General features: G+C 39.3%; 1 protein-coding gene across 4 annotated transcripts in view; it reads right to left on the bottom strand.

Moving 5' to 3' along the window:
* Nucleotides 1–819: 819 nt before the first annotated feature.
* Nucleotides 820–15331, bottom strand: part of PDLIM5 (PDZ and LIM domain 5) — a 127927-nt gene continuing 113415 nt past the window's right edge. For all 4 annotated transcript variants that reach the window (XM_042779274.1, XM_042779275.1, XM_042779276.1 and 1 more), the window contains 4 exons: nucleotides 10112–10292; nucleotides 8977–9097; nucleotides 4767–4882; nucleotides 820–4164 (listed from right to left, as the gene is read on the bottom strand). In XM_042779274.1, coding sequence (XP_042635208.1) covers nucleotides 4075–4164; nucleotides 4767–4882; nucleotides 8977–9097; nucleotides 10112–10292 — 508 coding nt within the window. In that variant the 3' untranslated portion in view covers nucleotides 820–4074. The remainder of the gene's footprint in view (nucleotides 4165–4766; nucleotides 4883–8976; nucleotides 9098–10111; nucleotides 10293–15331) is intronic.

The following is a 15331-nucleotide window of genomic DNA, read 5'->3' as shown; positions in this document are numbered from 1 at the left end:
AGCAAAGCATTCTGGATGGGCAGTAGCATGGAGAAAGGATAGCAAATAAACAATAATTGGACAATGTAAGTTTTCCATTGTTACATATTCTACAGTGTTCAAGACAGGATTTATACCTTTCAATCCGTCTTGAGAAAAGATGAGGAATCAGAGATTCACTGAGGCTGAAAGGGAGTATTCCAAGGGCAGTATCCAGTTGGGTTTTGAGTACCTCCAAGTAGAGAGAATCCACAATCTCTCTGGGCAACCCATGCCAATGTTTACCATTGAGCTGTCCTCTCACTACATACCAAGCCTGGTTCTGTTTTCTTGACTCCCCGATCCAGATACTTGTAGGCATTGATGAGGTCTCCCCTGAGTCCCCCTTTTTCCAGGCTGAGCAGTCCCAGCTCTCTCAGCCTCTCCTTGTATGACAAATGCTCCAAGCCCCTCACCATCTTCCTCGCTCTTTACTCCAGTAGAGCCGTGTCTCTGGTACCAGTGAGACCAGCACTGGACTCAGCTCTCCAGATGGGTCTCACCAAGGCTGAGCAGAGAAGGATAACTTCTCCCATCTGCTGGCAATGCTCTGCCCAATGGAACCCAGGAGGCTCATGGTCTTCCTTGTCTCAGAGGAATTATCACTGGCTCATGGTCACCTTGGTGTCACCAGGACTCACTGGTCCTTCCCTGTAAAACAAAGCTAAAAAACCCACAAAATCTGAAGAATGAGCAGCTCAAATGCTATCTATTCATGTGTACAATCATGGGTTTCCTTCACTAGTTATGATTCAGGAAAAGTAAATATCCAACAACCACAAAATAACTGAAGACACAGAATTTTAGGTTTTGAGTAGGGTTTATTTGCTTGTTATGTTTTTCAATCATAATTAAATTTGCAAATGTGAACAGCCAAACTTTAATGCCAAAGATTAATAAACACAAGCAGAGAAATCACCAGGATTTAACAGCTGTCAGTTTAGCATAAAATAATGTTTGCAAAGCAGCTCTGTGAAGAAATAGGTACGCAATTAACAGACCAACACACATTGAACCACAACTCAACTCCTGCTTTTAAGTTTATGGCATTGTTATATTAAGCATTTATATTTACATGTAATCCTGAATTATTTCATTACAACATACTGAAACAGTCATCATGGATCAATTATTCACTTATAAAGACATTCTACCTTCAAACACAGTTAAGCCAAATTCTCTCACAGCTGGTTTTGGAAGAAAAACAATGACTGAAATTGCATGCGAAGATTACAGTAGTTAGGTTACTAATATATCTGTCCTGACTCTGTAAAATTTCCTCATAACATGAATGCTATAAACGTGTTGCGTGAAAAACAGTTGGGAATCTTGTGAAATCCCTAAATGATTTTTTGCAATGTCAAGTCTGCATTCAAATTCACATCTATACTTCTGTCTCTCAATGTACATGCATGTAGAAAGAAGTATATTTAAACACATACACTCAGACCCCAAAAGATTCTAGAGGTAAAGGCAGGCTTACAAATAAAATAATACCAGGATTAAATAGTTCTAAACAACAACAACAAAAAAGATAATAAATATTCAGTGAGATATATGGCATTATTATAAAGTGCTCTACTAAAATCTCACTTATTAAAATAATGATAAAAATTATGTTCCTTTTAATTGATTTATATAATTTGGTAAAGCCATTAAATATTCATTATCTATCAGTGACTCTATGCTTCCTTTAAAATTTTAAACAAATAGATAAAAGCAGAAATTAAAAGGCAAAGCAGCTAAATGAAGCAGTTCTATTGGAGCCCTTCAGGCTTTTGTCCTCAAATTCATTAACATCTGCAAAATGTCAAACCTTAGAGCATATGGATTAAAAAATAAAATTAAAATTAAAATTATGAGGCTAAAAAATTTTAATTTGATTTTAAGGACAATGACAAACAGAAGTTTTTTTCCTACGTTATAAGACTGCAAGGTTTGAATTGCAGAAATTATGGAACGCCTTTTCCTGTGCGTTTTCCCCCTCTTTCCTCACACATGTGCCACAACGCTCCACTGAAACCCTGTCTGTAGGTCTCATTTCTCCACATTCCACCTAATTTAAAAAGCAACCTGGCTTATTTGTAACTGTATCTTGTCCAGTCTGCTTCCACCCTTCTGATTTTCAGCCAAATTCACAAAAGGGTACATCTAGAAGAGTGTAAACATTTTATACCGTACCACCAAATTTCTTCTTATTTACCAACATTCACCAATTTTACCAAATTTCTTCTGTACCACTGGAAGTTAAAAAAGAAATGTGGTAATATTGAATAAAAACAACTTCAGAAAACAAAGTGAAACAATCCCCACAATGTGAATCTGTCTCACTGAATTAATCAAAAGCCAAATACTTTTTCATATTTCAGTACAGTAATTTTGGTTTTCTTTCCTCCTCTTTTGTTGATTTTTTTGTTCCTCATTACAATTGCTTTACTCAACCATGGCAAAGTTTTGTAACTTTTTTATCCATGGTTTCATGGATAAAACTATCTGTTGAATCAGTAAAAAAACCCACTCCACAACAACAAAACCAGTGAATGGTTAAAGAGCACTAAAGACTAACAATTCACCTCTGACACCCCAGTTGAATCAAACAGCAAGGTAAATTCAGTTTCCTTCAGGAATCTACTCTGGTCCTGAGACCCCCCCTTCTCTGTTGGTGCGATTCTGGTGAAGCACATTCGCCCTGTGCAGAGGAGCACCACCTCCACCCTGGTTGCCTGCAATCATTCCAATTAAACCAATTAAGTCTTAATTTGAGGCTAAGGGGGACTGAGCTGGTGCACTGGTCTTCCATTGCCTCTCTGTGTGGATGTAAAATTCATATCAAGCCACAGTGTTGGCTGATCTGGCTCGAAGCAAATTCATAATGACAGCATTGTCTCTCTGCTCCCTTGCAAGATCTCAGAGGCACTGAGCTGCTTAAACCAATGGAATATCATTTAACAGTACATTCCCTACATCTGGAAGAAAAGAGAAAAATTAATCCTAAACTAGCAAAAATCTTAACAGCTGAGCAAGAAAGTTTTCAGTACGCTACCTGGCACACCACCAATATACATATTCATGAGCTATGTGGTAAAGAATGTACTGAGAAAAAACCAATGTCCTCAGCTGCACTTCAGCAGCTTCCCTCACTGAACACCAGAATCTCACATTCTGGATACAAACCACTGTTACCTGCAGATTCAGCACAATTTCCGCTTTACAAGGCACTTAAAGCTACCTAACACCTGAACTGCAAAGAGAAGCGTTGAAATCCCTGCTCCCTTAAGATTTAATCTGACATTTTCACCTATCAAAGACACCCTCTGCAGCAGGGGGTTTTGCCTAGTGTTCTGGTAGTACATAAATTACAGAAAAGCATCCCATTTATGTTTTAAGTGGCATCTTCTAAATATTCTTTTTTACCAGCATAGCCACTTAAATGCTTTGTAAAAACCTCTGTCCCTTGCAAACCCATCAGAAATTTAAGTGCAAAGGCACAGGTACAGGTAATTGTGTAGGAGGCTTCCTGTATACGAATACCAGATTTAAAAAATGTAAGTTTCAGAATATCTATTTTGTGTACTCTTATCTTTACTTTGAGTTCCTTTTAATGGAGTTTAGCTGCAATACTTCTGGGACACACTTTAAAAACATCACTGAAATAAAGTCATCAGGATTGCTGAATCCAATCTCCTTTTATTTGTTGAGTAGTAGCAAGACCGAGACTTCTAATATCAGGTATTTACTTTTATACATACTTCACTTCTCATTATAAAACAGAGATAAATGTGGTCATAAAATCATGAAATACAGTAATGTGTGAAGTGCAGAGATAAAGACACTCTAATTTTTTGGCTTGGGTGCAATTCCTGATAGCTTTCTTTTTATGAAGCAGAATTGTAAATTATAAACACTCTGAAAAATCAGTCTGCAATTCCTTCTGCAAGTTTCCACATCTCTCTTTCATTTTAGATAAACTGTATATAATAATTTTAACCAATTATTGAACATGGACATTTTAACCTTTCTGCTCAGTACATTTGTTACACAAGAGAGCTCCAAGTATCAGATGTTGATAGAGTGGGCGTGTTTCTTGCACAGTGGCTTGTCCTTCTTGGAGAAGAAAGTCTGGCCCTCTAAACTGTCACTACATACCTGAAGAAAAAAGAAAACACCCAATTCAGATGGATGAATTGTGCCATAACTATTCAGAATGCCAGATCGTGGTAGTGTTCTATGCATAAATATAATCAAAGAGTAAGAATTATCTTTTTTTTTCAGGGAAACTCTTTTTTATGTAATACCAGTGGTTGGTGTAAGCCTAACCTCCATTAAGACAAGAGGTGTTTAAGTGGGAGCACAGTTAGATTCAGAATTTAAGAAAAAAAACCCAATCATTAAGATTGGCACTTCTCTTTCTGTTCATACAATGTTAGTAATACCTTGGCTACAGTGTCGTTATGTCAAAAGCACTCTTGCTACTTTGGAAACAGCCCATTCCCTTATGACCTTCAAAACACTTACTCAAAGGAAGTAAACGTTGAGGGTTAAATGCTGGGACACAGGGCTGCAATCCAGGACACCTTTGCACACACCAGCGCCAAAGGCTTACAATAGCAACACACCTTCCAAATAACTGGGAAAGCACTTTTTGATTGGGCTCAGGGGATTGAGAGAGGTTAGAGCTGTTAACTCCCATATGGGTCAGGTTAGCATTACTGCCAAGGTTTGCTTAAAGGCAGGGCAGCTTTACTTACGGAGCATACAAAGCAAGTGTCATGCCAAGTGTGGCCCAGGGCTTCAAGAAACCTGTCTCCAGCTTCGATGGGGAATTCACAGCCATGGCACATTGTACCAAAGAGGGCATAGTAATCTGCAAAGAGATACAAACAGCTTTTGAAGCAGAAAAGCAGGACTGACCCTTTGAGAGCTTTGCTCCTTCATTGGCAAATAGGTTTGGACTTGATAAGCTTTATTAGAATTGAGTATATTGAATGAAGAGCCTCTAGATCGAAAGCCTGGGATGCTGACTTCTTGCTAATTCAATTCTTTTCCTCATCCTTTCAAGTGGGCAATGCTTCCATCTTCCTGGTGTTTCATTTCCTTGAGATCAACAGTGTGCTGGAGAGGGGGAAATGCACTCCTTGAGAGCACCCATGTGAACTTTTCATGTTCCTTACATTTTCTCCAGCTCTGCTTTGAAAGCACACCCCAGCTGTTCACACTACAGACCTTCTCAGAGAGTAACGAACTCTGACCTACATTCTGGCACAGTTTTTGCCCCAGACTGCACTACTCAAAACCATGTAATCATTAGGCTTCTGTCCTAATTAGAGTCTAGAAATTTGGATCAAGTCAGAATACCTTTCAAGTCACTAAAGTACATTACATGTTTTTTAAAAAAATTTTTAAAAATCCCAAAACAAACCCTTCCCCTTCACTACTATGAAGGACAAGAAGCTTCTTCAGCAATCTCAGGGAGCAAGGACTAAAACAAATGGCATTGAACCACACATTTCTCCAGCCCAAATTGTCTGGTCTTTTTCACTTATTTCAACTCTCAACACCCCATTTTAGGAAGCAAATTTTTCATTCCTGCAGAGACAAGAGTGGCATTAGTGCTACAACATGAGAGAATTTGGGACCGGCACACTACCCTGGCAAACATGTCATGCAACATTATGTCTTCATAAGAAGAACTACAGTCAAAGTGACAGCCATAATGAAGCTGTGGACTCCATCTACCAGTAATAGAGCGTTACTACCATAGTAACACTCTGCCTCTGACTGGGAAATTAGATGCCAGGGGTCATTTTCAAAGGAGAATTACAACGGGCAGGAAGTGGGGTAGAAGTGGATTTTGTTTCTCACCAAGACTGTACAGATCTGCTGAAGCTCTAATGCTTACTGCCACAGAGGATCATCAGACGCATCTGATGAAAGAGGAAAGTCCTGGTTTTGTTTACTAAGAGTTTTGTGTGATGACTTTCCCCAAAATTAATCATCCCCATCTCAGCAGTATGGGGAACACAAGTGCTCTGGAATAGCAAAGCCCATGATAGCTGCAAGTGGCAAGAAACCGCTTCACTGATCACCTCTATTAATGCACGCTACTGGAAGGAATTTCTAAGTGTTTAAGAAGAAAGACAATAAAAATACCAAATGGTAAGACAGACCTGTGCAAAACCCCTGAAGGACACAGTCTCATGACCATATTCTTTCAGCTCTTTGCATTTGTGGTTATACAGAATCTTACTGATATTTTCCTGGTGCCAGCAGTTAAAACCTTTTGTAAGTTGGCCTGTAGTTGTGTTGATAAGTTTATTGGCTTTTCTTCTGAAGAAAGGGCAGTAGATAAGGCAGAATGAAGGGCATCAGCTTTCTTTTGCATACTTGAATTGTGATACCATAGAAGCCTTCCAAGGCAGACTTTTTACATAGTCACATATCAGTACTTCCCGCACACAGCATTCTCAAAACGAGGCTACTAACTCTGCACTTAAAAAAAGTTCAAAGTTGTTGATATCTAGACTTTTACTATAATTTTAGACTCAACATCTAAACCCAGAACATTCTGCAGATTAATCTCCCTTTAATACTAATAGCTGATGCTGTTATAATTTCAAACACAGATTTAAAATTAGAACTCTCCTTTGCACTAGGAAGAAGGAAAGTTGGCAATGACATTTACTCTTTACTTCTTTAAAATTAGTCATAGACTCATAACTCCAGCTGGACTGAAAGTCTTTGAAAAATTAATATAACTCAAATTAACATCTAGTTAGTGAGCCAGAGCCACTACAAAGTATCACTGCCAATAACACCTCACAGATTGTGTCTGCATTAACTTGCACTAGCAACTTTTTATCTGAGAAATAAACTTTGCAAGAAGTGTAGTATACTTGACGTCTCATCACAGTTTTTCCAGCTCACATTTTGCACAGGAATTGTAACAGTAGCACAAATCAATGCACTGCACGACATGTGGATCATTTGGTGGCAGGAACAAGAATTGACCCTTAACAGAACCCTGTCATGAGCTTTACACCCAAAGGGGAATTATTGATTCCTCCAGTACTATTTTTGAATCATCAAATGGTTCCAGGATTAGGGGCTTCACATTGCTTCAGGATGAAATTTCATCATGCTGTCACACTGGAGGATGCTGCTCATATAACTGTTTCCTCTGCTGCTCCACAAATTCAATAGGAGCAACACCCCACCCTACATTTGTCACCGAGTTAGCAATAACCTCCCGTGTCCTTTAGTATCTGCCAACATCTCATTAAAGCAGCCCTGACAAGAGAAATTTTGGATAAATTGGCCTACTTCCCTCATGCTTACAGTACCTAACACTCTCCCTGGCACCCACTGTGAACAACTTTGGGATCAGCTCAGAAAGAAATCTAGGTTCCAAAGAGGTCATTAGAATTTCATGCCAAATCTTATCTGGTCCATCCATTTCTACACCTAGTGACACTGCAATGTTCCTAAAAGTAGAAGGAAAACCAGAACAAGGGTCCAACTGACAGTTCCAGCATGCACCATGAAAACATAATTTTGATAGAATTTTTCTCTTTTCCATTTTGTGGGAATTGTTTTACAAATTGTTTATTTCTTTCCTAGCTCAGAGAGGTACATGGAAAGGTTTAAGCAAACTAGAAAACCAACCTAAGTAAACACTGTTCATATTAATAATAATAGGTTGACAAGAGGCTCAACATGGCCCGGCAGTGTGCACTCACAGCCCAGACAGCCAACTGTATCCTGAGCTACACCACAAGAGGAGGGGCCAGCAGGCAAGGGAGGGATTCTGAACCATCTACTCTGCTCTCCTGAGACCCCACTGGAAGTCCTGCATCCAGCTATGGGGCTCCCAAGATGGGATGGATGTGGACCTGCTGGAACAAGTCCAGAAAATGTCACACGTATGCTCTGAGGGATGTAGCACGTCTCCTTTGAGGAAAGGCAGAAAGAGTTGTGGTTGTTCAGCCCAGGAGAAGAGAAGGCTCCAGGCAGACCTTACAGCACCTTCCAGTGCCTGAAGGGGCCTAGTGGGACTTTTTACAAGGACTTGCAGTGACAGTACAAGGGGGAGCAGCTTTAAGCTGAAACAGTACATTCATACTGGAAGACTTTTTTCTGTGAGGGTGGTGAGGCACTGGAACAGGCTGCCCAGAGCAGCTGTGGATTCCCCATTCCTGGAGATGTTCAAGGCCATCTGGATGGGGCTTTGAGCAACATAGTCTAGTGGGAGGCATCCCTGCCCACTGCAGGGGGATCAGAACCAGAAGATCTTTAAGGCCCTTTCCAACCCAAACTATTTTATGATTTTATAAAAAATGTTGATTATCTGGAAGTGCTAAAAACCAAACCAGAAATGCTATGAACTTCTAGACCACATGGTTCATGCAATATTGCTCATCAGGCTTTCAAGTGCTGTAATTGAATCTCTGTATTTCTCCCCTGACAGTTCTTGTATCCTTGATCCTGCAAAAAACTACATGGACAGACTGCTTACTTTTGGAAGTCCCTGAGGCTATGAATAATGCTATTCAGAGAAAAACACATTACTCCACTGGCATTTGCTTGTGTTTGGTAAATAAGCAGAATTACATAAACTTAGATGATTTTAAAGCAAACTAGAAAGTCAGCCTAAAACTAATACTTTGATGTATCACTGGTACTACAGTGAGGGCTTAACAGGAATAGGTAAAAATCAGTGGCAAGAAGCCTGCTGCTGCTGAAGCTGATAAAAAAACATCCTCACTAACTCCTCCTGCTGCAAACTTTAAAGTGTCTACAGCAGCAGTTGTTGCTTTGAATTGACATATCAAAGTTACCTGAAATTGCTGGGGCACTCCTAATGTGCAGCTTGAGAAAAAGGAATTATTTGCTTTCCCCCAACCTTACTGAGCTCTGCTTTCCTGCACAGCTGCAGCAAACTTTGCTTGTGTTGCTTCTTACCCGTCTCACAGTAGGGATCACCATCTTCTAAGTGAAAGACATTATTGCGGATGGGGTTATGACAGGCCACACACACGAAGCAGGAAACATGCCAAGTTTGTTTCAAAGCATTTATTACTTCCTGTGGGGATTAGAAAAAGTGTTAGGAACACATTATTTCGATGTGATGACTAGATTGTGGTAGCCATGCCTCCACACTTGATTCATTTCTAGAATACTTGGTTTCCTACTGCTACTTTGAAAATGGGTTGTGCACGCAAGTTCTGCGATGTTAAACTTAATGAGGTGCTTTATTTATGGTACATCTCCTTATTTTTCATGAGCGATCTTTCAGGGTTTTTGGATGGTTTGAAATAGATTTGGACAAATTTTAACAACTCATTTGTTCAAATTCTTAATTTTAATCAGGATCTCACCTGTAATAGTCCTCTGAAATAAGAAAAGCAGAATCTCTGCCTTCTCTTGAAGTCTGTGAGAGTTAATCAGAAGACATCACACAGAAAATTATGACTGCTCTGTGTTGTTTTGGAATATGCTATAGTGCCAAATATGACTTGAGAATTGTGCTGCCAGAGCCCGGCATGACCCCAGCTACACAAGAATGCAGACACATCGCTGTCTGCAGTGAAACAGCAGCCGATCAGCTGGCACGCTCAAATGAGCAATAGCAGTGTCCAGTAGGATAATGTCTTTCCATCTACACTAACACTGGGAATATTTCAGAACTTCACATCTAGCAAGCACTGTGTTCTTAATGCTCAGCTCACCTAAGGAAGATTTTTTCTTTTTATTTCCTTCCCTCACTTCCCATCCTGTAAAAATTCTGCCAATTAAAAGCACTTTACTCAGGAAAATTTGGTAATTGCAACAGCTACAGAACAGCTTCACGAAAACAGGTGCTGAGCTTAGAAGAGCCAAGAAGACTACAGCAATTTTTCTTAAACTGATTGAGAATGTTCAATATTAGAAGATCCAAAGACGTATTTTGTATGTGACGAGAGCATAAAAGGTGTGTCAAGAATACGTTTGAGAGAATGCAGACTGGGCCAGATAAAATGGAATTTCACAGCAGAGAAGCATTGAACACTGTGATTATCGTTCTCACCAAAAAACAGGCCACTTGCTGGTCACTTACCCCAAGGATCTTCCTCTGGCACTTTGAACACTCAGGGGCAAAGAACTTCTCATAGCAGACCTCACAATACAGCATCCCTTTCTCTTCCACAAATCCAATGTACGCCATAGAGGTTTTGCAGTGGGCACAATTAAATTCTTCTGGATGCCATGACTTTCCCAAAGCCACTAAGAAGGGTCCTCTGATTAGAAAGAAGAGATATTGTCATCAAATGCACCTGGGCTGGCTCTGTTAATAGATTTATCTGCAATAGCTCTGTGTCATTACTATACTGTTCACACACATACACTACCCGACCCCTTTTTTCTCCTACAGGCTCTAAGAAAGCCCCAAGTGTTGAGTGTATCCATCTCCATTGAACTCTCACCTAGAAATGCCCACCCACAATAAACTCTAATTCTTTTCATTTCACTGCATTTCAGAAATCTTATTTTAAAACTATATTAAATACAGTGCTGAAGTGTCTGCTAGGGAAGCAAAGAAGACTCTTTCCCATGTTCCCAATTCCATCTCTTGCAAAGAGATATTTTACTCAGTGATATGATCAGCTCTCCTATAGTCTGCATTCATATTGAGACTACAAATATAAATAGACTTGACCCCACTAGGAGCAGATAACATCAGTTTATTCTGAGACAAAAATTCAATCACTGTCCCTATCCAATAAGTTTCTTACAGGATAATCCATCCTAGTTATAAGAGGATTTTTTTTTGTATTAAAATAGGGTTCATTCTTTCTCAAACACACAGCTTCCTCTTTCATTTGCAAATGCAAAATAACAATTCCAGAATTTAGGCTTCAGATGAACTTTGTTGTTCAAATTCATCTCCCTCACCAATTTTCTGGTTTCCAACACAAATAAAGATGTAATTCTTTCAAGGAGTACTTAATTTTTTTTCTGATCTAATACTACACTGAAAAAAACCTGAAAGGTACTAATATGACCACCTGCTGCTAAAATTCTTTTTGGAAACCAAGCAAGTACAAGAACATTTTTGTGTAAGATTTTCATATGAACAAAGCAACAGTAATTAAAAAAAAAAAAACAAACAAGAAAAAACCCCAAAGAATCCCACCAAATCCACCTTGAAATTTGTTTATGTTGATTCTAAAATGGAAATATAAGTGGGCTGAGGAAAGAGGGCAACTTCATCAAGGACAGAGTGTAGGGTTTCTCTTCCGTATTTTCTCTAATGTCACTATGTATTTTCAGCAGGATGAGAAGTCAAACACAAGGGACTCAGACTTGGGATAGACTCAAAGATTTAGGATAATCCAAAGCCCTTGTAAAATGATAAACATATTTAATCTGGGCCAGTTTCTTCTGTTCACCCCTGTTTATTGGAGGGAAAGCAGTGAAAAAGGGCTCCTGAAGAGAAGCCTGTAGTTCTCTAAGGAGGGAGCCAGGGCTGAGCACAGCTCTCCAGCCCCGCTCCTGAGCAGTGCAAACACTGACCTAACCTGATACCCTCCCTCTGCTCTACAAGCACCTTTTTACATCAATGCCCTCTCAGTTATGTACTGATCAAACAATACAAGCCCTTATGTACAACAAAGTGCCCTCAGAGCGCAGTGTCAGCACAGGCTAATTTAACAGATTCATTAACACAGGGCTGACACTAAAGACACTCTCATGGCTCCAGGTAGGATTGAGTTTCTGGCCATCTGCACTGAAATGACAGGCTCGGGTCTGCAATGAGAAGCAGGCATGCTAGCAACAGGAGGAGGAGGAGGAATTTTTACATCTGCTGCATTTAGCTCTCCAGAGTTTACAGCCCTGACATGTTGAGGTCAGCCATTCAGGACAGTGCGCAGGAGTGCAGACAGACGGGGAACAGCCTGAGAGTGCACCTATGGAGCTGCTCTCCCAAAGCCCCCAGACAGCTGGGGCTGTGCCCTGCACAATGTCTGCGAGGTGTTCCATTAGTGCACTGGCTCCATGTGCACACATGTCCAGAAGAACACTTTCTAAATACAATTTTACTTTCAATCAGGCCGCAGTTTAAACATGTCAAGTTGATACTGTGGCTTAATGATACCTGCAACTTAAAAGCTACCCCAAAGCACATGGAAGAAAAAAAAAAACAAAAAAATACCTGCCATGTAAAATACACTAAAATGTGATATTCAGAACTTGGACGTGTTCCCGGTCTCTGCATAATTTTGCCATCAAAATGATAGCTTCCAGTAATGAAAGGTATTTATTTCCTCTATTAATTTGTAAAGGACTTTAATGTCCCAATTTAAGAAAGGGGGCAGGATGCCTACACTCATGCAATTTGACAGAGGTAGCAAGGGGGATGCAATGCTAGGAAGATGGCTGCAGATGGCTCCATCCTTCATTTCTTCCCTATTTAAAAACAAAACCAATAAAAATCCTACATGTTTCTGTCAACTAGAACATGTCTGTAAAAAAGTGCTAAAAACCCACATTCCTACTGTCCAAATGGGATATAGGATAACCCAACTGGCAACATTTGGCTACAAATGTGCCCCTATCCCAGGTGACTTTGACATGCTGAGCACTTCTGAACAAATTTCTGGCATCACCACCTAGACCACGTGAACAGAACTCAGAGATGAAAATGAACTAATAATTTATTTATTATTACTTTGAAAGAGATTATGATTGATTTACAATAGAATTTGCAGAATCCAATGTTCCAAAGGATCACCAGGTACATGATTTTAATAGTCACCTCAAACATCTGTGTTCTGCATGCAACAATGATATTGGGGCAAACTGAAAAGAGAAGTGAGCAACATACAGGAAATATAAGTGCAATTTCAATTACTTAACATTTGTAACTGAATATAACTTCATCAGTATGATCATGATGTAATATATTAGTATGCCAGTAATCTGGTTTCTCATGTGGTTTGTGTTATGACAGCAAGCCAGAACTGAAATTTGGTGGTAGAGAGATCAAAAAGGATTTCCACATCTGCTAGGAAGGCCAATCGCTTCACAGTTAACCATACAGCAGTTCTGTGTTCTTGGAAGTTTCTTCTTCTCCTCCCCTGAAAATGCCACGGTATACAACTTGTGCAATTTGTGTATAGGAGGTGCAGAAGGGAAGCACCATTTGTACTTTTTGCCTTTTGCTTTAAAAAACAATTATGCTTCATGAAAAGGTGCCAATGCCAAATCATCATTTACAGCAGACATGCCAAAGAGTATGCTCTCAATGGCGATCCAGAGAAAACACATTTGGACTTCAAAGGAAGAGCCAACTCTGCAGAGCAGAACTTGGTAAGGCTGTCTGGGAACCAGAAGTCCTCATCAGGAAATGCCAGAAGTCTGCCAGACCGTCACAGCAAGCAGATCAAGAGAAATTTAGTTTGCTTCCAGCTTTGATTCTTTTAGACATGGAAAGAAAAGCTTACTTAATGAAGCTTTGGAAAAAACTGGAACCTTCGGACAATTACTGTGTGAATAATTGAAGATATATTAAAAAGTTATAAGCTGTCTCTAAGAAAGGTTTTGACTCATCCAGCCATGGTTACTCTATGCCCAAGTGTAAAGTAACCAACTCCAGAATGCATTTTGGCTTCAAAACAGATGTACAATGCAATGCCATTTGATCCTCCTCCTACCTTTTCATAGGTAAAGCTACCACTGAGGGCATGAAGTGTAATTATGCTAGAACTTGAACTCAAAATGCCATTGCAGTCTTCCACATCCACTGTATGCTGTGAACATGAGGCATATTTGGCATTGATTAATGCACATCAACTTATCTCGGAACACTTGCTTTTAATAATTGAGTAGGCATTTAACATATGAAGAAATATAAGGATTTAAACAACAACAGCAAATTACAAAGAAGTCAGATGTGGGTACCAATTACTATTCATGAAAAGGTGTCACTTACCAGAGGTGACAATGGCTTAAGTACAGTCAAGTGGGGCCTCTGCAGTTTGTCCTTACATATCCACTAAGGAGTAAATGCTGCTCCACAGACCAATACACTGCCGTACTTAGAGGGCAGCAGCTCATCTCTTTTATTAATTGTGAGCACCAGCACACCCTGATACACCACAACTGCTGTAAAAGGCAATGAAGTCTCTTGTATGAAATATGCAGCATATAGATGCAGCATATATATCTGTGTTTGGTTTAAAACTAAAATAACAGTATGAAAAAAAAAGTGAATGGTTTCTTGCATGTTATTTACTAGACAGAAATCCAAATCCTAGAGAACAAAAAGGAGAGAACAGTAAAGACAGACAGAATTATTCTATAGGCCAAACTGTTCAAGGAATCAGATGAATCTCACACCAAAAATAAGTATACCTTTTCTGATATTTATCTTTGATTTTGCAATGAAGCACAAAAACTGTTGGATTAAGATGCACAGGTGCACCCGTGTTGGGAATGTGTGTATTTTCTATTGCATCAAGGGGGTTAGGTTCATATATTTTTATTTCCTTGATGTATCCAGTGGAAGTAGGAATAACTTTTCCAAAACATCACAGATCCATTAGTAAAAAGTCTTCTAAAATTAACCCAGTGCTAACTGAACTGCTAGTGAATTACCACTAAAGATCAAGCGATTTGCATTGGTTGGTTCTGATGCAGAATCCAAGCCAGGGCCCAAGAGGCTACAAAAACCCATGGGGGAAAGGCTAATTTTCTGCTATAATGAATGCAAAATATATAAAAGCTTATGGAGTTCCTAATTTTTCAGAACTTTCTAATCAAAAAAGTCTCTTTCTTTAATCATGCAAGTTCTCTTATTTTGTCCACTGAAAACATGGGATACAGATAAAAAAATTTTAAAATACAATTAAAAACCCATTACTTTCCCCTTGTAGTTCAACAATACAAATGACTGAATAAGCAAGTAGGAAACACTTTTGAAGACTACATATCTCTCAATAATCCTAAAATATTTCTATTTTAGGGAAGAAATAAAATACAAGGTAGATAAAAATGAGGATGATTTGCATGCCGGCAATAAAAGCAATTATAATTCCCTGAATGAGACAATCATGACTAATTGTCAGAAATCACTGACTAAACAATGCAACCTACATTCAATTCTTCCTCCGTACAAAATTCTGGCTAATGGTAGGATATCTTATGGGATCAGCCAAACTTTTTAACTTAATCTCTATGGGCAAATTTGTGTTTGTGTTGCTTAATGTTTTCTATCCATGTCATACAAGTCAAGGACAAGAGCTACCATAATGTCCAAAGGCCAGAGAGCCCATCA

This window comes from Catharus ustulatus, chromosome 5 (assembly GCF_009819885.2).
Source record: "Catharus ustulatus isolate bCatUst1 chromosome 5, bCatUst1.pri.v2, whole genome shotgun sequence".
Taxonomy (NCBI): domain Eukaryota; kingdom Metazoa; phylum Chordata; class Aves; order Passeriformes; family Turdidae; genus Catharus; species Catharus ustulatus.
This window is presented reverse-complemented; position numbering and strand designations above follow the sequence as displayed.